The sequence below is a fragment of the Poecile atricapillus genome, chromosome 7 (genome assembly GCF_030490865.1).
Source record: "Poecile atricapillus isolate bPoeAtr1 chromosome 7, bPoeAtr1.hap1, whole genome shotgun sequence".
NCBI lineage: Eukaryota > Metazoa > Chordata > Aves > Passeriformes > Paridae > Poecile > Poecile atricapillus.
The window spans coordinates 24476791-24499056 of NC_081255.1; the positions used below are offsets into that span (position 1 = coordinate 24476791).

Here is a 22266-nt window from a genome sequence, read left to right on the forward strand (position 1 = left end):
TGCCCACGCCTGGCACGGGGACAGGGTCCCCAAGGCCACCCCTGCTCAGCGGCAGTGTCAGGGGGCCGGGGGGCCTGGGGCCGCAGGCACGGCAAACACCGCTGGAGTTAAAGTGCTGGGTAACGGCGCGGACAGTGCCCGGGATGGGGACGGGGACAGGGGCTGGCTGCAGGGACAGCCCCGTTGCATGGGGACATGGTAAGAAATACGGTTTCCCAGCAAGATATGCCTGGTGGCACCATGGGAGCCCATGTCAGCGTGCACTATCCTGTGCGTGCTCAAGCCTGTGCCATCCCCTGGGCAGAGCACAAGTGTGACACAGGTGGCTGTGATCATGGGACAGCTCAGGGGCTTGGAACAGCAAGGACCACTCCAAGGATCTCCCCCTTCCAAAACCCTGCCTGTGCACTGGGGAGCAACAGGCTCCCTTTTTCCACCATAGGACATCCATGATCTCCAGCCTTCCCATCCTTGTCACTGGGGAAACTGAGGCACAGACTAGCATGTTGGAAGGGGTGAGCTGCCCATGGAGTGGGGGCATGAACCAGGTCTGTGTCCCCAGGCTCCTGCTGCCTCCAGTGGGCAGCCCTGCACTGGGCAAAGTGTCTGCCCGCTCCCTGCCTGCGCCCTGGGCAGCCGGGCGAAGCTGTAGGCTGAGAAATAAATCTTTTAAAATAAGCTTAAAAATATATATCTCTCTATAGATAGTTTCCCTTTGCAATAAATAAAGGTGGGGGTGCCCACCCTAGGCCTTGCCCATGGCACACCAGGGCATAGCTGGCTCTGGGGCTGCCCCCTTATCAGGACAGGGGGCATCAGGGCACCCTGTTGGGGTACCCCAGCTCATGGCCTGGGATGGGTGATCCCAGGAGGAGGTGATGGGGAGCAGGCAGTGACCCCACAGAGGGGGAGCTGGCATGGCACTGAGTCCACCTTGCCAGCAGCTCCAGAAACAGAGGGGGGAGTTAGTGCTTCCATTTCTGGGGGGCAACAAGCCCAGGGCAGGATAACCCCAAGCCCTGGGTGATGGGACATGGCACCAACGGTACAGCCTCAGGTGAGGGACACGTGGGCATGGCATGGCCTGCACACAGCTTGCATAGAAGTGCCAGCCTGCCCTACCAAGCCCCGGTGCAGGGGGGCCGGTCCTCCTTGGCCAAGACCGCTCCAACGATTAGCAGCATGACACAGGTGACCCCGCTCTGCACCCTCCTGTGCCCACTGGGTGCTGGGGAGATGCTCTGCCCAGGAACCAGCAACCTGCAGGGAGAGAGATTTGGGAGGTCGTTTGGGTCCCTCCACACCTCACACCCCCATGCTGCCATGCACCCAGCCCTGGGTAGGGTGTCCCCCCAAGCTCACCTAGCGCCGGGCACTTGCCCCGTGGTGTCCCATGTTCTGCATCTCAAAGGTGTTGGGCACAGCGGTGCCGCTGGTGCTCGGCTCGTCCAGGCAGTCCCGCTCGCTGCTGGTGAAGCCCTCAGGGCTGAAGCTGGGGTAGGAGCCAGGCAGTGTGGGGTGCAGGGCCACAGTCACTGAGGCAGTGGCCGTGACGGTGGTGTAGCTGCCGGCAGGACCCTGCAGGTGGGTGCTGTAGGTGGGCAGGGCTGCAGGGGGGGCTGGCCGGGTGCCCGGTGGCCCGGACTGCGGGTGCTCTCGGGGCAGCGTGGTGCACGGCTCCCCGAACGGCAGGGGGGCGGCAGGCTGAGGGCCGGAAGCCTCTTTCTTTCCCTGAACCTCCAGGCTGTCCTTGTAGGGCTTCAGGACCTGGAGGGGGAACACGAAGCATGAGGGCCTCCAGTCATATTGAGCATCCCTCTGGCAATAGCACCGGTCCCCATCCCCCAGTTCTATCTGTGAGCCTGTCCCTGGGGATGCAGGGGGGTCAGCAACGCCACAAAGGGCAGAGACACTCACAGTGATGCGGGGGAAGCTGGGGTCCTTGCCAGCCTCCAGTAGGATGTGTGCTGGGGCAGGGGGCACAATGAAGGGTCCCCGTGGGCTGCCTGGCCCCACGCTCTCTGTGTAGTGCTCCGTGTCAGAGGGCTCAGGGAAAGTGGCAGGCCAGGCTGGAGTGCGCCGGACATACATTCCCCCAGGGCCCAGACACGGGGGTACCGACTCTGGTGGGGGTAGGCAGGGGCCATTATCCACCTGGGATGCCTGGGGAGAGAAGACAGGTCAGAGGGGCCAGGAACAGAGGAGTATGGAGAAGTAGGGAATATGGGTTGATGCGAGGATGGGGATGTGGGTGATACCAGGTGAAGCAGGGATGGGATCAGATGGGTCAGGGAGGGATGGGGGAGTTGAGTGTGGAACGAAGCAGGAATGAGGTCAGGTAGGTATGGGCGAAGTAGGATATAGGTCAGAGAAAGGATGAGGTAAAAGAGGGATGGTACAGGGCAAGGAATGGATTGAGGTGGGTTTGAGATGAGGCTGGGACTGGACAAGGCAAAGATGAATAGAGGGTGGGCAGGGAGAGGGGGATGAAGAGATGTGGGTACAGGGTTCAGGAGGACAAGGTAGGATGGAGGGGTCTTGTACCTCAGAGGGTGGCCCGATGACAGAGAGCAGGACGGGCAGCAGCACCAGCCCATTGAGCAGCCCCAGCAGCGTCAGGATGGTCAGCACCGCAAAGAAATACCTGAGGGGGGCAGAGGCACATGGGGTAAGCAGGCACAGCCATTGTGAACCTGTCCCATCCCAAACATGGCTTCCCATGCCACACCCCCTGGCCCTGTCATGTCTCCCCAGCCTCCAGACAAGATGGAATGGCAGTCCCCAGTAAGATGTCCTCACCAGCTGCCCCACATCCCCACTGCCAGACAGGGGAGCTGCCATACCCACCATCCCCCACTGCCAAAGCTCTTGCAGGGCAGCAAGTGGCTAGTTTACCTTTCTTTAGTAGTGCTCACCTCATGATGAAATCAAACTCAGAGCCAGCCAGCATGAGGACACCCAGGAGGGTGGAAACAGCACCATCCATCACAGGGGCAAAAGTGTGCTCCAGTGCTGTGGCTGAGCGCACATTCCTGCTCCCTGCAGCTGTCAGGAAGCCCTGTGTGGGATGGAAATGTCATGTGGGGCTGTCCCCGTGTGCCATCCATGATGGGCCACCCAACGGCACATGGCCAAGGGGATGAGGGTGTCAGAGAGTGGGAACTGGGATCAGCCTGTGCTTACCAGGGCCACGTGGACAGTAAACTCCACACCGATGCCCACCGAGGCAATGAGGATGACCACAGGGATGGCGCTCAGCTTGATGCCCATCAGCCCCATGATGCCAAACAATTCCACAGCCATCATGGCCAGGATGGAGACCTGGAAGGTGGTGGGGTCAGTGAGGGATGGCTTTGGCTGGCTGTCCCCTCTCCCTGGCAAGCCTGATCCTACTCCACATAGGGCAGCCTCACGTCACCGACCCTCTTCACTCTATTTGGGGTGTCCCTCTGTCCCATCTTCTGGGGGCAGCCCTCACCCTGCTCTGCATGGATGTCACCAAACCCCTGCCCACTACACACATTCCCTTCATAACGGGTTCCCAAATCTCTCCATGTGGGTCGCCCACCAACTGTGACCTCCATATGCATGTTCCCATCACACTCTGCATGGATGTGTCCAGGACCCCCTGTTCTCTTCATCAATGACATAACTGATGCCTCCATAAAGAAGTCCCCCCACCCACTTCCACCCTCACATGGGCATCCCTTCCCCCCAGGGTGCCCCTGGCCATTCCATCACCCAATTCCCATGAAGCAGGTACCCAGGGTCACTCATCATGATGGGAGAAAGGCTGTGTGCCCCTGACCCCACCCATCAGGACCATCCCCATGCATCAGGGTGCGTACTCACGATGATGCCGGCAGTCCAGGGGTTGAGCAGCAGCAAGGCACAGACGAGGAAGGTGCAGGCCAGCAGGATGCTGATGGCCAGCAGGAACCAGTGCCGCAGGCCGATGTACTGCTCCCAGAAGAGGAAGGGGTAGCCGCTGGGGTAGCTCAGCACACCGTGGCGCTGGGCAGCCTCCTGGCAGATGGCCCGTACGCTCTCAATCGCCTCCACAAAGTCAGATGTGCGACGCAGCCCGCTCAAGTAGAAAGGGAACTGGGCGAACTCCAGCGGCTGGGCTGCTGGGACTGGTGAGGAGATCATGGGCAGTATGAGGGTATGGGCAATATGGGTGTACAGGCAGCAAGAGAGCACCACAGTCACAGCAGCCTGAGTGCAGCCTGGGCAACCCCCGACTGGTACCACAGGTCTGGGGAGTGTGTAGGGAACAGACTGGGGTCAAGGAGGAGGGCAGGGCATTTCTCTGCCTGTAGGATTTTTGTGCATTAGTGGGTTACTCTTTGCAGTGAGATGCTCAAGGGCTGGAGCAGGTCTGTGTTGCTAAGGGCAATGCACAGTGAGATGCTCAGGGTGTGGGGTGCAGGAGGATGAGGGCTAAGCATGGGGAAGCAAGGCAGTTTACCAGATGGGGTAAGGGATGTGGGGGGTTTCCCTTCAGGGCAAAAAGGCCCTGAAGAGTGGGATACTCTGCAGGAGGATGCTGGGGGCAGGGGGGGCCCTGGCAAGTCCACCATGCTCACTCACTTCGCAGGTTCTCGCCCGTGGTGTCATACTTGTCATGAATCCACTCAGGGGGTGGGGGGTAGAAGTTGGCCTGGGAGGCAGCAAAGCCCAGGGGGTCATTGCTGGCCCACACCGTCAGGCAGATGTAGAAGGTGTCGGGGGGGATGATGCCATTCTCGTCCACCAGTCGCCGTGTGGTCAGCTACAGGACAGACCAGGAATGGGCATGAGCTGGGCAGCTGGGGCAGAGACATCCCCAGTCCAGTCAGCCCAGCCCTGTCACCACTCACCTGATTGAAGTTGAAGGGCTCCTTCTTGTTGCCAGTCTGGATGAGGAGCTTGTATGCCAGTGCCCCATCCTCGGAGCCATTGCGGTAGCTGTCATGGGTGATGCGCCCAGCCTGCCAGTCCCTGTCAAAGGTGGCCTGGAGCCCTGGGGATGCAGAATGCAGGATAAGCATCCCTGGGGACTCACCACCCTGCACACCACCCCGTGTGACCCCAGGGAGTGTGCCGCCAGAGGGATGGGCACACAGAAACCCCAAGGCTCAGCTTCCAGTGCTGGGCACCTTGGGACCACCCTCCCAGAGTACTGCACACAAGGGAAGATGGAAAGGCATTCCCAGGCCAGTGGGAAGCATGCAGGCTGGGGAGAGGACTGTCAGGCAGGGAAGGTCATGGAGAAGAGGCATATCCCTCACCTCGCAGCCAGTCCTGGAAGTAATGGAGCCACATTTTAGGCAGGTCGCGGTTGCCCTCCCGCACCACGTACTTGACGGTGCTGAAGGCCTGGTGCAGGCTCAGCAGGGCAGCCTGGGCACCCGGGTAGTGGAAGCCACCCTTAGTGACGATGAACATGTTGTAGAAGGAGAAGTACTTGAACTGGGCTGAGATGAAGGCGTGTGCCTTGGTGTCCCGTGGCACGATGTCAGTCAGGTAGAGGCCATCATGTACCATGGTGGTGCCGTAGAGGCTCAGCCCCAGCAGTGCCAGGAACAGCACCACCACTACCACCTGTGGGGACAACAGGGGGGTCAGGAGGGGTCCTGTGCCACCCACCCACCTTGAGTGGCACCATCAGGGCTGCCCCCACCTCACCTTGGTCCGGGTGCGCAGAAGGAGTGGGGCGTACTTCTCCCGGGCAAAATCAGCAAGGCTCCAGCGGCAGAAGGGCAGGGGGACACACTCCCGCCCGCTCTTGGCCTCATCCAGCTGGGACAGCAGATCCCGGGTGGAGCTGGATGGGGCGAAGACCTGCGAGCCCAAGGGGTCGGTGTGGGGCAGGAGGACGGCAGGTGAGGTGCACACTTGGGAGGTGGGTGGCAGGACGGTGACAATGTGGTGGCCCGAGGGGTCACACCGGGTGAAGGCTTGCACAGTGGTGGTGATCTGGGTGCTGGTGGTCACACCGGGGTGCCCATAAGGAGATGGGTGACAGGCATGGTTGTCATTGGCATCAGCAAGCTCTTGGGGCTGGATCTGAATGACCCGTGAAGAGCAAGGGCTGCATGGAGAGAGTGAAGGAGGAGAGTGAGAAGGATGAGTTATTCAGTCACCTCATCTTCTTTAGAAGTTCTTTAGGGAACTGTGGGGTCAGACCCATCCCAGCCAGCCAAGTGCTGGTACCTGTAGAAGCAGCAGAGGATGTCGAGCCGGCGCTTCTCCCGGCGGTGCAGGTCCAGGCTCAGGATAGCAGGGAAAACAAAGAGCACCATGGCGAAGTTGAACACAACCACCACTGCAGCCTGCAGGTATTGAGGGACACACATCAGAGCAGGGTCTGGCCATCCCTTCCCATCCCCTGGAAAGGGACCATGGCCCTACCTGGAGGGAGAAGGCACGCAGGGCAGGGATGGGCACCAGGGCTGCCATGAAAAAGGCGATCATGTTGCTGACAGAGGTGAGAGCCACACTGGTCCCTGTCCGCTTCAGACACTCACCCGTCCGCTCCTGCAGGGACAGAGAAGGGGTGATGAGAGGGACCATGGGGAGGCAGGAGGCGGCCGAGAAGCCCCTGGGCAGTGCTCAGTGCTCACCTTGAAGGGGATGTGCTGGCTCGTCTCAGTGAAGGCGTGAGCCAAGAGGAACATGTCATCCACCCCAATGCCAAGGGCCAGGAAGGGCAGGACCTGCCACAGAGCAGTTGGCATCAGCAGAGAGACACGGCCACCACTTGAGAGCAGACTTGGGCACCCCTGAGCCCTCAGGGTCCACGTCCACCTCACAGTACTCAGTTCTTCCCCCAGCACATACCTGGGTGGTGGCTGCATTGAAGGAGATGCCCAGCAGTGAGCAGAGCCCCAGACCAGAGGCGACGGAGAGAGCCACAAGCAGGACCCCTGCCAGGCCCACAGCCCCTTGGGACTTGGAGCAGTCCCACCGCAGCATGGTGACACAGGCGTAGGCCAGCTGGAAGAGCACAGTGGGTTAGCAGGGACCAGGGGGGAGATGGAGGGATGGCAGAGGACAGAGAGAAGGGGCACACGTACCATGAGGAGGTAGCCCCCAGCCACCCGGATGACGCTGACATCAGAGAAGGACTTCATGATGTCGTTGAGCGTGGTGGTAGAGAAAGCATGGACGCTCTGTGTGGCGTTGGGAGGGATGGAGTCCTGTGCCAGCTGCCAGAGGTGCATCCCATTAGAGGAGTCAGTACCCCCTGCTCTACAGTACACCCACCCCAGAGCCATTCAGAGTATCAGCATCACTACTGACACTCCCTAGGGACCCACTGCACCAAAGGAGAGTAGTGCCAGGACCCGTGGCCACATGAAAACCTGGGCACAGAGGGATGCCATGCACAGGCTCACCCCTGCCCAGCCCCGTGTGGGGGCTGTTCCCGGTGCTCACCTCCACGAATTTCCTCTGCCAGGCCTCCAGGATGGTTCCTGCCTTTTCCTCGCTCCAGCTGATATCATGGATCTCATAGTCATCCTTGAAGTGCTCATAGAGCTGCCGGGGACTCATGAGGAGGAACATGGTCTGCAGGGCCTCGGCGCTGGGGGACAGGCACGCACCTCGCTGGGACTGGCTGCAGCGCCCCAGGATGCAGGAATGGGTCCATCCCCCACCCCACGGCACCCATCCCCACCACAGACACCCAGGAGAGGACCCAGGCATCCTGCCTCCTTGCTCTGCCTTGCCCCAAAGCACTGCCTTGCTCAGTGGCCCCACACACTCACCAGCCTCTGAGCCAGCCCCACAGTCCCCCCTGCAGCCGGGGCAGGTTTCTGCCCTGTGCCTGTGGATGCCCACACCACAGTAGCTCTTACCGTAGCAGCTTGCCCTGGGAGTCTTTGGTTGTGCCGCCCAAAATCAGCTCCTGCTGCCAGCGCATGAACTTCCTGGAGAAGCCGTGGCAGCCCCCCGAGAGTTCGGCCGGGATGTCGGGGCTCTGTGGGTGGACGGAAGCTGTCAGGATTGTGGGACAGGCAGGAGAGCAGTAAACCCCCACACCCAATCCTGATCCTCATGGATTGTGACCCACCTGCTGGCTCTGCTTGTTGGGGGCGCTGGGGGGACATTGGGGGTCCCGGGGGTCCAGGCAGGGCCGCTCCATGTAAGCCTGTCCCACCTCTGCTTTGTCTAGCAGCTCTTTGAAGCCTTCCAGGGACGTGAATTGCCCCAGCTCCTCCATCAGCTGCAGAGGGTCCAGGTTGCTCCACTGGATGTCCGGGCGGCCCCTGGCCAGAGAGCAGCACTGGGGTCAGGGGGGATGCCAAAACCCACATGCACTACCATCACCACCACTGCCAACCCATCCTAGGGGTGCTGCAGATGCCCTCAAAGGCAGGATGTGAGGATGCAGACGAGCAGAGTCAGTTCCCAGCACATCCTTTACCCCCTCCTGGGGCCGCCCGCAGAATCCCCTGTGCCCTGTGCGCCACAGCGGGCCATGCCCCGAGTCAAGTAGCGTGCCTGATCCTGTTAGTCCGGGACAAAGCGGGGGGAGCCGGCCCTGCTGCCTGGCCCCGCTTTGTGTGAGCAGTCAGGCCGATTACTGCCCGTGGGCTAACATCTTGATAGAGGGGAGCAGGCAGGCAATAGCTCCCGGCATCCCTTACAGCCCTTCCTGCCATTTTCCCCCAAGATGGAGATTTTGGGGCTCAGCAGAAGTCCTGGGGGTTCAGCACAATACTGGGAGCTGGGCGTGGGCTCTTGGAGCTCCAGCAGGACCGCCCGGGACTTGGGTACCCAGGAAAAGGGTTTTTCCCATTGCCTGCAGATGCTCCGCTCCCTCCACCCCAGCCTGGGGAGCTGGGGGCCAGCTTCCAGCCTCACTCAGCTTTTTTTTTAAGACAGAAAGGACACACAAAAAAGCCAATAACCCAGCCCAGCGCTCCAAAGAGGGGAAGAAAAAGCCCCGAGCAAGTGTGGGCTCTGGGGAGAAACACAGCCTAATAATTCATGAAGGCTGGCTGGGCCAGAGCCGGCCGCTCGAGATTCCCACATACCAACCGGAGCTGCTGCTGCTTCCAAAGAGAGCCCCTTTTATCTGCTTTCGCTTGCTTCACTGAGCCAGGGCAAATCCTTTTGTCTTTCCATAGATTGCTGCTCTTTGTTCTCCCAGCTCCCGCCCCGCTCACCCCTCTGCGTTAAAAAGGGGGACGAGTCCCCATGGGCTGGCCAGCACTTAGCCGGGGTGCCCGCCCGGGCACTCGGCTGCGAGGAGAGATGAGTCCCAGCGCTGCTCGGGTGCCACCCTGCCCACCACGCACCTCAGTCCCAGAGCGCTGCCCAACCCGGCAGGCAATGCCACCAGCATCCCATCGGGCACAGCCACCCCAGCCCCCCTTGCTCCTGCTCTCGGCAGTTCCCCAGCCTGGGATGGGGAGAACCTGAGGTCTTGGGGGGGCAAAACCAGCCCCCTAGTCCTGGCTGGGGATGCTGCGGCCCCTTCCCCCTCCTCCCGTCCGCAGCAGCCTGAATAAGGCCACTATTTCATCTATTTGGCAAGGGGCAGCTTTCAGAGCAGCATTAGCATGAGAAAGCACAGGGCTGCGTTTGCTGACAATGCACAAGCCGCCCCAGCTCTCCCGGACAAACACACGCGTAAACAGAAGGAATGTGGGGGAGGCTCCCCCGGCCCAGCCCGGGGTCCCCAGCCCCACCACCGCGGGGCGAGGAGCTGGCTGGGAGTCACTCGCCACCCAGCCCAGGGACTCTGTGCCCTCCACGCAGCCCAGGAATGCGGGTGCCCCCTCACAACTGTGGCACCCGTGAAGCGCTGCCGGGGGTGGGGGTAGCAGCCTCAAGGACCTGTCTGCGGCACAGCCACTGTCCCCACGTCCCCATCCCTGTCTGGTGGGAGAGCATGGCATGGCAGGGATGGGATGGGCAGCTCCTGCCTGAGGGCTGCAGCCCCCCTGCAGCGGTGCAGCCCTACCTGTGCCACCGAGGCCAGACACGGGAGGACAGGGACCTGTCCCCAGGGTGTTGGCCCAGCGGGAAAGCAATGGTGGTGGGACCAACCTAGGGCTGAGCAGGACAAGCTGCAGCAGCACCGAGGCACCTTGGAGCAGGCAGAGCCAAGCTACAAAGGGAGGTCAAGCACAGCCCCTCGGCAGCATGCCCAGCTCCTGCTCCCACCCATGGCCCCCCACAGACCGGGACAGTTCCCCACACACACTCACGGGAGATAGGCTGAACCTCCCTGCAGCTTGGAGCCTTCCCAGAAACAGTCCAGTGGTGTCAGGATCACACAGGGGAACAGCTTCTCTATCATCTGTTGGAGGAGATGCAAGGGGTCAGCAGGGATGGATCAGACCCCCCAGTCTCCCCCCACCTTGCTGGGCTTTCCAAACCTGCACCATTCCCACATCCAGCCAGCAGTGCCGTCACAGCACCTGGGGCTGATCAGCTCTGTCCCCACCACAAACAATGTCCACTGCCATTCTTTGATGGACTGATCCCGTGGGTCAACAGCCACCCCCTGGGGGCTCCGGTGGGACGTCCAAGGCCAGCACCTACCCTCTCGATCATGCCGTTCTCAATGATGGGGACACCCGACTTGTAGCAGATCTTGTTCAAATCCCACGATCTGGAAAAGCAGAAGGAGGAGCTGAGAATGGGCATTCCCCACAGGGGACATGGCAAGGGGTGGAGGGATGTGCAGGGCACGGCGGGGGTCCCGTCCCCCATCTGGAGCCGGACTCACTTTCCGTACAGTGAGACTTGAACCTTGCTGGCGGCCAAGGCCGCCTCGAGGTGGAGCTGCAGGGCCTCCTGCGTCAGGATGTTATCACCATCCTTCTTCGGGGTCTGGATCAACATCTGGGAGGTGTAGACCGACTCCTCGCCCAACTTCTCCTTGGTGTAGCGCAGCTCCTGGCTCACCCGGCTGCCCGCTGTGGAGGGAACCATGGTGTGCCCTGTCAGTGCCAGGGCAGGCAGAGCCCCCATCCCAATTTGCCCTGCCCATCAGGATGCCCAGGGAACGGGATGGGCAGAATCAAGGCTGTGCAGCATCAGATGGTACCATGTTAGCTCCTAGGGGCTTCTTGGTGTGGGCTTCCCCAATTGCTGCATCCTCTGGGTGTTCACACCCAAGGGATCTAAACAGGGACCATCTCAGGACACACTGGACCAGGCACCCCCCTTCCCACCAACACTGTACCCAGCCCCAAAGCAGCTTGTTGGCTTTGCTTTTCCCAGAAAAAAAACACAGACAGATGGCTGGTGAAGACAGGACCCAACCTGTCCACTTCCACCTGTGCACTGTGGTGGGTGCTGCAGATGCCCAAAACCAGCCCACAAAATAGGAAGTGAATCTGGGGCCACCCCAGCCTAGCCCAGCTCCTCCATGGCACCCCAAGGCAGGCAGGGAATGAGTGTAGGGAGAGGCAGGCACCCCTAACTCCCTGCAGGTGTACGCTGCCCCAGGAGAGGTTTGGGGACAGGGGAGGGAGTTGGTGCTGGGGACATCACTCTTCCCTGCCAAGGCTCTGGGATCTGTCCCCCTTTGGCAGCAGGAGAGCTCTGAGCACAGCAGGGCCATAGTTTCCGGCTGAAGCCACCAACTTCATTTGTGGCTGCCTTGGCGTGGAAGAGGAATCCCCTCCCAGCCAACGTGGCCAAGGCTGGGACCAAACCCTGCATGGTCTTTCACATGGCTGAGCACCATCCCAGGGACAGTTGTCCCCATCCCCTTCAAATGTGGGGCTCCCATCTCTCCTGGCATAGAAAAGGGGACACGACACACCCCGGAGCAGGGTGGGAAGTGGATCCTGAGACCCCTCCCAAGTGCACCACTTGGCTGCCCTGCTCCCAGCCCCCTGCCCAGGGTGGGAGGGATGCTGCTCTGGCACATCTGGGGTGTAGCCCCTGTCCCAGTGCCACCCACTGGGGTACCCCAGGATGCGCAGCATGGGATCCTTCTCACGGCAGTGCTGCTGGCAGGGGTGAGGCCAGCTCCTGCCCAGCCCCAGGATAGCGGGGGGAGGTCACGATTCATCTGCACCAGGACGCTCCCTCAGCAAGAGGCGGGGGCCCCGGCGGGCCTGGCCCTCCGCCAGCACCGAGGAGGCCAGAGCGAGACCGCAAATAAGGAGCAGAATCTTCCCTTTTAATGACTTATTATATGGGTTGGTGTTTTGGTTTTTTTTCTTTTCCCTGCTTTTTGGGAACGGGGAGGGCAAAGCATCTTTATTGTTCCTGGCTGGGCCAGGGAGCAGCTGGTGTCCATCAGATGCCAGTTGGGATAGAGGTTGTGCCAGGGACAGGGAGGGGGGGACATGGCCGCGGCTTTTGTGTGTGTGTCAGAGGGGATAGCAGCACCCAGGGCGAGGGGACGAGGACACAGAGAGGGTAGGTGTCTGGGAGGGGGGAGCAGGACGCCCATCCCGTTCCCAGCAGGCTGGGAGGTCGGGCAGGAGGTGCGCCAAGCTGCTCTAATCTCAGCCATGCCACCCACGCCGAACCCAGGCGGGAGGTGGGACACAGCGATGAGGGGGTGCCCGACGGCGCTGCTGCTCCCGGGGGATGCATCCTGCTACGCCCTGCCCTGCCGGCATCTCCGCCCAGCACGGCTGCGGGAGGAGCCACACATCTGCAAGCATGGGGAGGGGGCGAGCCCCCCGAAAAATTAAAGAGAGAGAGAGAGAGAGAGAGAAAAAAAAAAGAAAAAAAAAGAGAGAAAATAAAAAGCCGTCCCTTGTAATTAGTGTTAATTTGGAACAGGGCACTGCGAGCCGTCAGCAAGCTTCAAAGGCCGTGAGGAAGCCTCAAATTCCAACACCCTAATTAACCAAAGAGCAACATGAAAAGACAAGGCAGCGCACACAGGGCTGCCAAGGACACTTCAAACGGGCGCGCGCCCGCCGGCCGGCCGGCCCGGGAATGGGGAGACACCCCACGCAGCCCCCCGGCCCGGGAGGAGGCTGGGGGGGCACCCCGATACCAACAATGAGCACGTTAATGAGGAACTGTATGTAAATTCTTCCCTTTTTGTTGTTGTTGTTGTTGTTGTGTTGGGTTTTTGTTGTTTTGGTTTTTTGGTTTTTTTTTGTTTTTTTTTTTTTTATTCCAATTAACAAAGGGAGCCCTTGGCTTTTTCATGCAAAGGGCTCTCTGGTTCCAATCAGGCGTCCGGTCCTGCTTGCTAACAGCCTGTTCTGCTCCCCGGCAGGGTTTGGCTTCACTGCCCTGGACCCCCAGTTCCGTCCAAAATCTCACATCAGATCTTGGGGGCAGGACAGTCCCCCCAGGCAGGAGCATCCTCCCTGGGGTTGGACATTGCTCCTTGGTACCACTGCCTGGGGGTTTCACCCTGGGCTGGGGTTGTGGGGTGCAGGCTCAGAGCAGTTCGGGCTGGATGGTGGAAAGGGACCCTGCACCCACTTGCATTCCAAACACCTGGGGTGCAGAGCAGGCTCCTGCCGTGCCCAAGCAGGGAGAGTGGATGCCAAGGCTGGGACAGGGTCCCTGGCAGTGAGGGTGGCTGCGTGTGCGGCTGCCTCCCACCCAGGGCCATGCCAGGGGAGCCCTCCCCATAATTACAGCATCCGCCACAAAATTATAGAGCAGGGCCAGAGCCTCCCTGCCCCCTCCCCGGCCACCCTGCCTGAGCCATTGCCCTGCCACTGCTCCCCAAACCCTCCTGGCACAGGACCCACAGCCACCGCACTGCAGCCAGCTCACCCGCACGCAGTGGGACCAACTTGTGCCCTCAGCTGCTCCAGCCAAGACAGAGCCTCAGCCCCCGTGTTGTCCTCCTGTCCTGGAAGGGGTCTGATCCCAGCTCATTCCACATCTCCCCAGGGGTAGCCAGAACCTCCCAGACTCATTTCAGAGGATATGGGGTCAGATGAGCCCATGCCAGGTCCTGCTGCCCACAGTGCAGTTGCAAAGCCCCCCAGCCCAGGGCTGGCCCCCTTGAGGCCACCCTGCCGGTTATGACAGCAAGGGCACCTCCCACCACGCTTTCCCAGGGCAGGAAGTGAACAAACCCCGTGGTGCCCTGTCTCCAAGCACCCAAGGGTGGGGGGCAGCAGGCTGAGTGTGCCAGGGCAGCGTGTCTGGGTGGCACGGGGAGGGCAGTGGGTCGGGGCAGGCTGCCAGCCCCACACTGAGCCCTCCCTGCCTGGCAAGGGTGAAGGTGGGGGAGGGATGTGGGAGGTGCTGGGGACCACAGGGAGGTACCAGTGTCTCCCCAGGAAACACATGCTGCAAAGACCTCTCTGTCCCATCAGGGTGGGTAGAGGCCATGGTCAACAGCACTGCCACCTCAGTGCAGATGGTACCCAGGCACTGCCAGTGTTGTCACCACTCAGGCGACTTGGGTGGGGCAGGAGGGCACGCAAGGAGCACTCCTGGGTACACATTCTCGCTTGGCCCCCAAAATCAAGCCCTGTCCTGTTTGGTGTAATGGGGCTACAGGATGTGGCAACAAATGCTGTTGAGTTCCAGATTTGGCTGGTGCACAGAGGATGCTGCAGCCCTGAGCCCAGCTCCAGCTGGGCCCACTAGCAAGGGACTTGATGAGCAGCCCCCTTTCCGCAGCACAACATCCCAATGCAAGGGTTGGAAACCACCACAAAGGCACAGCTGGGAGCGGGGCAAGGTCAGGCTGAGATCCCCTGGGAAAAGCCATCCCCACGGGGAACCCCCTTTGCAGCACCACCCTGCTACAAGAGGCACCCACGGGGGCAAACACAGACCGAGCGCATCCCACTGGCAGAGATGCCTGCCCGGGCTGCTTTGAGTCCCAGGGGCTTCAGAGGCATGCCAGAACCATCCCGCGACTCAAGCACTATCCCGCATCCCGGTGGGAGGGGGTCCCGAGGCACCGCCCCGAGCATCCCTCGGCTGCAGCTTCCCCGTGCTGAGCGGCGTGCAAGCCGGAGGCCACCTTCAAAGTGTTGTGGGGCGGATTAGCTGGATTAGGGAGGCAGTGAAAGGACCCATGCTGCTCCGGAGGAAGTCTCGCCCAGGGCACACTGAAAGAGCCATTTTTACCTGTCCCGGCCGCTACCGCCAGCCTCGCCAAAAGCCCGGCGGCCCCATCCTGTCAAAACACGTCCTCCCGGCCCCATTCACCCCGCGGCTGGTCCCGGCAAGGGGGGCAGCTGCGTGGCAGATGGGTGCCCCCAGCAGCACGAAGGCACGGACGAGGGCTCGGAGCTTCCCCAGCACCTCCAACTAAACCCAGCCCCACCGAAGGGGCTCCCGACTAAGTCAAGAGGGGCGGCAGAAGACGGGGATGCCTTCAAAAAGCCAGCGGCGGAGGGGCTGAAAGGGCCCGTTTGGGGCCAGCTCCCCAGCCGCCGGCCCCGGCCGAACTCTTTTGTTTAACGGCAAAGCTAAATTAATGTCTTTATTACCCCAAATCGGGGGGCGGCGGTTCCCAGCACAGGGAGGGGGGCAGCCGGGAGCTCGCACCGCCCCGGCCAGCGCCGAGGGGACAGCGCGACCCCCGAAAAAGAGAGAGGGGGGGAAAAAAAAGGGAGGGGGGAGAGGGGATTCAGTTGGGAACTATTCACCGCTAAGACTCCTGTCAGCATTGACATAAATTTCCACTGGTGTTGGCATTTAGGCATTTGCCATTTCCATATGTATAGGGCTGCCTGTACTAATTATGCTAATCACCCCCTCTGTTGGCTGCTGTGAAAAATGGCCACATTAGGCACTCCACTGCTTGCTAATGTCACTTAATGTGTGGTTGAAACATACATTCATCCCCCTCTGAATGGTGAAATTTTTCCACATTGCTGGCTTCATTCAGGCAAGAAATGAATTTTTTGAACTCAGACCACTTTTCCAGGCCCGAGGGAGAGGCAGATAATAAAACCCTCTTCTTGGGCCCTGGCGCTGCCCCCTCCCAGCCGCCAAATAACATTTAAAACACACAAAAAAAAGAGCCCCTTCCCTAAGTCCGTAGATATGTCCAAGTTAAAAAAAAAAAAAAAAAGAATTAAAAAAACCCAAAAAACCCAACACTTTCTAGGATATATATATATATATATATATATATATATATATATATGTTGAAAAGCAAAACAAAATGGATAGAGGCAGATAAGCCACAGCCATCTGTAAAGTCTTCCAGTCTCTTTGGGTTAATTAGCAAAATTTTCCAGCCCAAAAAAGCTGACCAAGCTGTCAAGGAAGGGAAAAGGAAGAGCAAGAGATTTTGCGCTCACCTCCCAAAGATAAATAAATAAAGGTGAACTGCATGGACCCCATCTTCTGGTGGGTGGTGGGCTACTGGGTGAGCCTCCTCCCCCCCCCACCTCTCTTCTCGAGAAGAAAGGTTCTTTCAGAGCTAGAGGGGACTTTGGAGCAGAGGGGAGAGCCAGGCAGGCAGGTTTTTGGGATAACAGGGACCTCAGCACATCATGGCAGCAGCACCCCAGCTGTTCCTCACTCCTCCAAGCCCCCAAGTATGGGGGCACAGTGTCCCCACAGATACCCAGACCCTGCAAACAGAGGGGACAGCAGGGTTCTGAAGGAAAAATCCCAGCAGGCCAGGCAAGACAGTGCCCAGGCACCCTGGGCTGTCCCTTTCCTTCCTGCAGAATAATACCTGTGTCACCACACCCCACGAGAAATGGGGACCCTCTTCCCCAGGACACCCATCTGGAGGCAGAGCAGGGACATGGCAGTCCAGGAGCCACCCCATAGGAGTGAAGCCACCTCTGGCCAGATCCCAGCAGGCACCTTGCTGCCCCAGACAAACTGCCACTAGAGCCCCCCAACCTGTCAGCACCAGCTGCACACAGCCCCTCAGATTCACCCACTCCCTTCTCAGCCCCTGCACAAACATCCCACCCCACAAACCCACCCAGCCAGCAACGAGACCACCCACCTCTCTGTGTGCCCACCCAGGAACGGCTGTGGCATCCCACTCTCCCCCACTGCTGCTGCCCCACACCCCTCCACGGGACCCACCCAGCACAGTGGGGACAGGGGCTGGCAAGAGGGGCCACACAGACAGTGGTGAGGGTGTTCAATCTCATCCTCGGCTTCCTGTTGGGGCTTTCCCATTCCCTATGCCCTTTTCTCTGCAAATACAGCCAGCACCTCCCCTCTGTCCTGCCCTGCCGTGGGGGGAGCTCCACGCTGCATCCCAGCCCTGTCCTGTTTGCTGAGGAAGTGATGCCCTGTGCCAAGAACTGTCGCAGAGGTCAAGGAAGGACGGAAACCACTGCCAAGGGGGTTGGGGGTGTATCAACTTTGTGCCCCAGGATGAGAACAAGGGAGCAAATTCCCTTCACCCCCATAAGATGCATCCTATTTCATCCCATCAGCACATTTGGGGTGTCCATGACCCCTCCAGGAAAGGGACAGGGTCTTCTCCAGGGAGACTCAGCAGCTCTTTGAGAGCGCGACGGCTGTGCGGGGCGCTTGGCTGTTCCGGTTAGGAATTAACCCGGCCTTCCTTTGAACCAGCCCTCAGCGCTATAAATCAGGCAGACCCATTCACCACCCAGGGCTCTGCCTGCCCAGAGCTCGCCTCCCCGGCCCCTTGGCCCTAAAGACGCCCTGGGAGAGCCAGGAACAGCTGCCAGGTGTCTAGAGGTAACTCAACACTCGCCGCTAGCCGGGATTTCAAAGCCTCTGAGTGGCTAATTGCTTCGGAGGAGCCTAATTGAACATTTCCACAGTCGAGTCCAATTTATGGGGTGACACAGCCTCCTTCCATCTCCCAAACAGGGATGCAGGTCAGGCGTAACCCCAGAACACCACAAGAACCCCTCAGCCAGCCCCCCGCTCTAAGGACATTGCCAGAATTGGGCCAGGGCACCCTCTGTTTCCCCACACTGGCCGGGGTCACAGCTGAGGCTCAGGAGGACATACCACCATCAGCATGGCCCGAATGCTGACCCCAGTCATGGGGCCAAAGCAGGGCTGCCCACCCTATTCCCCTGTTTGGGGAGGAGGGGGATGGGACATCAGCACCATGCTCCCATGGGAAGCAGCTCCTTTCCCTGCCCTGCTCACCAGGATCCCAGCTCCCAGAGAGCTGAGCTCAGCCTGCAGTGGGGACTGCCTGGCACAGGGTCACACTCGGCTCCTGCAGCGCTGGGGCCTCACCTGGGTGGGGTGGTTTGCGGGCTGGAGCATCACCACACACATCCCTCAGCCTGGCTAGGCAGAGGCAGGTGATCGGGTGCAGTCGCCAGAGGCTTCCTGGAATCTTAAACCACCCTGCCCCTGAGCTGGGACCCACTGGGCTAGGATGACGGGCCCGGGATGCCCTGCACACACCCCCTGCCCTTTAGACACCCTACAGCACTGCCTCAGGGCTGGGATGAACCAGTCCCACAAACATCTCCTCACAGACCCAGATGCAGCAGGGTCCCCAGCACCCTGGGGATCCCAAACACTTGGAATCAAGCTGATGGGATACCAACTTCACCAGCCAAGGAGCAAGAACTGTGCTGCTGCAGCCTGGTACAGTGGTGCCAGGCTCACTGGCAGAGGACACACACTCCAATCCTGCCACACACATGGGAATGTGAGAAAGTAGCAGCTGAGAAAAATCCCAAAGCAGCTTCAAGTGCTCTGCATCCAGCCACGGAGTCTGGGAAATTGTGTCCCACTCTCCAGCGGCATCCCAAGCCCTTCTGTCCCCTGATAATGCCCATCCCCACACCAGCAGGGCTGGGCATACTTGGGGGATGCTTTGATCTCGCTAGAAAATGCAGAAGCTGAGGCTGGCGGTGAGGCAAGGACCTACAGATGGTTAAGGGGAAGGGAGGCAGCCCCACAGCTGATACACGAGACTGAAAGTGTCACCGCAAACCTCCCTTCCACATCCTGACCCGTGCATGCCTGCCAGGGACCCCATGGGACTAAAGCCATCTCAGACACATCGTCATTGGTGGTCGCAGGTTGTGCCAACGCCTGAGGACGCTGGGGCTGTGCCACCCAGGAGCAAGGCACGGAGGGGTCTGCCCCAAGTGCACACTCCCAGGGGAAGAGCCCTCCCAGGAAGGACAAGGGGGGGCTTTGAGTAGCACCCCATCCTCAGCCAGGCACCACAGATCCAGAGCAGGGGCTGTGCACAGACCTCAGTGCACCCATTGCCCAGGAAGGGGCAGGACACCCCAGGTCAACAATGTTTCACCATGCGGTAAAAAAAATATAAAAAATAAATCCAACTCCTGACACTGAAGAGGATGGGAGGCCTTGAGAAAGAGAAGGTTCCTGAGAGAGGCCCCCGGCACCCACATTACAGCCAGACCGCAGTGTGGGGGAAATCCCCCAAGAGCAGCCGCAGTTGCTCCTGGCTGTGCCCGAGCGAGCAGGGAAGCACAGTGGGGCACAGGAAAAGCTGGGTTTTGGGCGCTTCCAGCCATCCCCAAGCTTGGCCCCTTCCCCATCCCACTCTCCACCCTGATGTGCCACAAGTCCCATTCCCCTTAACAGGAACAACCACAGCCGCTTTCCTGGCCGCAGTTCTACAAAACGCTGACTCCTTGCTACCCCAAAAGCACAATAAAAATTCAATGGAGCCGGAGCCACGACCCAGAGTGAGGGAACCACGGAGGGAGCACGTCCCTCCTTCAGCAGCCACAGCTCAGGCGCTGGCTGGACCGGGAGGTATCACTGGATTTCTCTGCTACGTGTTACAGTGGAAGGGGGTGATGGAGACGAGATCTGGGGAGGGGGGACAAACATCCCTGGGGAGTGGGGAGCAGGTGGGAGAGTCGGGCATTCCTGGGCAGGGGTCCGTGTGTGCATCTGTGTGCAAGCAGCCAGGGAGCGCAGAGCTCTTTTTTTTTTTTTAAATTAAAAAAAAAAAAAAAAAAAAAAAAAAAAAAGGGGGTGGGAGAGCAAAGTTGCTTCTATTGTTGAACCAAATCCAAGAGTAGCTGAGGACCACACAGGGAGCGGGGCGTGGGGGAGGAGGCAGCGCTCCCGCACAAAGATGGCTGACACCCCTCCGCTGAGCAACATCTGCCCCTGCACAGCACCCCGCGGGGACCCCCGCCCGGGGATCCCCCCGCCGCGCCCGCCGGCACGGACGGGGGTGCGATTCGGGGTGCTGCCCCCCCGGGGGCCCCCAAAAGCCGAAGGGAGGCGCAGGAAAAAGCAAATCCTAAACCCGTGAAGCAGGGCTGTAGGGATCGGGGAGAGAAAATCCACGCCGGAGTTATTAATAACAAAGGAGGGGGATCAGCCGCTTCCCCTCGGAAACGGGGATTTGCTCCCGCCTGACCCTGCCCGCGCTCCCGTTCTCCCCGGGCCGGGGTCCCGGGCCGGCACCGGCGGCTCCGCGGCGCCGGCTCTGCCCCGCTGCGGGGCTGCGGCCGTCCCCGGGGGTTCTTCCCACCGGGAAGGGGGTGTCCAGCACCAGCCCCGTCACACGTGTCTGCACCTTCGCGCGGGGACCCCCGTCGGGACACGCGTGGGGGTCCCTCCGCAGCCCAGCACCGCGCACCCGGCCACGGCGCAGCCCGAGCGGCCGCGCAGCCGGGACCCCGGCTCCGTGGGCACCCGCGGCCCCGGTGGCGGGACGGCCGGCAGCGGCATCCTCATCTTCCTCCTCCCGCCGCGCTCCCGCGCTGTCACCTGCCTCCCGGCCGGCCCCGCACTCCGCGCCGCGCGTGGGGGACAAAGCCACGGCCGGGAGAGGGACCGGGACCGTTCCCACGGGCGGCCGAGCCCGCAGGGCCGCGCTTACCTTCCACCCAGAGGTGCTCGATGTCGGTCTCGATGGAGGCCACCCGTAGTCCCACGGCCAGCGCCCCGAACACCAGCAGCCCCACGAAGAGCACCTTCCCGCAGTGCCGCTGGATCCGGCAACCCAGGGCGAAGAGCAGCGCCTGAAAGCGGGCCCGCAGCCACAGCGGGGTCCTCTGGCCCACGGCCCTGCCCTGCGGAGGGGGCGAGGATCGGGTCAGCCCGGGAGAGGAAAGGGGAGAGAGCCGCTGACCGGGGAAGGGGACCCGCAGCGGGGCGGGATGCCCGCGGCCGCCGCACTCGGTTGCGGAGCGGGACCGCGACTGCCGGAGCTTCCCCGAGCCGGGGGACACGGGGGTCCCCGCACCCCCCCCGGGCTCCTCCGCGCTCTCCGATCTCCCCTCCTCGGTCCGCAGCCCCCGCGAGAGCGGGCGATGCTCGCCCCTCACTCACCTCGGGCAGCGGCTTGCGGCGGGCGGCGCGGAGCGGCGGCGGCGCGGCGCGGGGGGGCTCGGCCGGCATGGCGGGGCGGCTGGCGGGGCTGGGCACCCCCCGTTATGTGGGGCCGAGCGCGGCGGCGGCCCCCATGCGCGCGGCGGGGCCGTGCCGGTGCCGGTGCCGGTGCGGATGGAGGGCCGTGTGTGCGCCGCCGGCCGCCCGCCGCGCCTCTAAAGGAGAGGCGGGGGCGGGGGGCGCCGGGGCCGCGCCGCCGCCGCCGCTCCCATTGGCCGCCGCCGCCGCGGCAGCGCCCATCGCCGCTGCTAAGCAACGGCGCGCCCGCCGCCGGCGGCCACACACCGCGCTCCCCCCCGCGCCGCCCCGCACCGCACCGCACCGGCCCCGCCGCGGGGGGGAGCGCGGCGGCGGCGGCACCGGGGCACCGGCACGGCCCGCGCCCGGGGCTGCCCCACACCTCCGGCACCCGCAGCTCCCCACAGATAGCCCCGAGGATGGGCATCCCCCCTGCAAGCGTCCCCGAGGGTGGGTACGCGGCCCCCTCACGCCCTCTGCCACAGCTGTCCCCCCGAGGATGGGCACCCGGTGAAGTAAAGCGTTCCCTACATCCTTCTTCCGCAGCTACCCCGCAACGCGTAGGCAGCCCCCTGGAGATGCCCTGAGGGATGGGCATCCCTCCTAAGGGTGTCCCAAGGGCAGGGTGTTGTGCACACAGCCTCTCCTTGAGGACGGGACCCCCCCCGGCCCCCCCAACCACCCTCCTTGGTCCAGGCATTCCCCCATATGCTCCCTCTTCCCAGTGCTGGGCAGACCACCCCACCCCCCTCCTCCCCCTAGAGCCACCCCAAGGGCCAGGTATCCTGTCCAGGGCCAGGCATCTTCCCACAGCTATTTCCCAAGAGATAGGCAGCCTTCTAAAACGCTGGATATCCCACTGTGGCCATATCAATATCCCTTATAGCTATATCAAGGGGTAGGCAGTGCTCTCCCAGAGTCTGGGCATCTCTCTAAAAGCCATCCCAAGGGATGGGCATCTCTTCCTGAAGGTGTCCTCTTCCCCAAAGGACCAGGCATTGCAATTAATACCTTTTTCCAAGAAAATTCACCCCT

At 61.3% G+C, this 22266-nt stretch overlaps 1 protein-coding gene across 1 annotated transcript; it reads right to left on the reverse strand.

Annotated features, from left to right (window-relative positions):
- Positions 1-813: 813 nt before the first annotated feature.
- On the reverse strand, positions 814-21453 carry PTCH2 (patched 2). The gene is given in 26 exon segments (XM_058843178.1): positions 814-1260; positions 1363-1767; positions 1918-2163; positions 2545-2644; positions 2916-3058; positions 3184-3321; positions 3853-4136; positions 4594-4774; positions 4863-5005; positions 5274-5586; positions 5671-6076; positions 6199-6317; positions 6397-6522; positions 6609-6701; positions 6826-6981; positions 7062-7193; positions 7423-7570; positions 7845-7966; positions 8060-8255; positions 10206-10297; positions 10543-10612; positions 10730-10919; positions 20702-20894; positions 21154-21252; positions 21254-21381; positions 21384-21453. Coding segments are annotated over 25 exon segments (4293 nt in total). The 3' UTR covers positions 814-1260.
- Between the last annotated feature and the right edge of the window lie 813 nt (positions 21454-22266).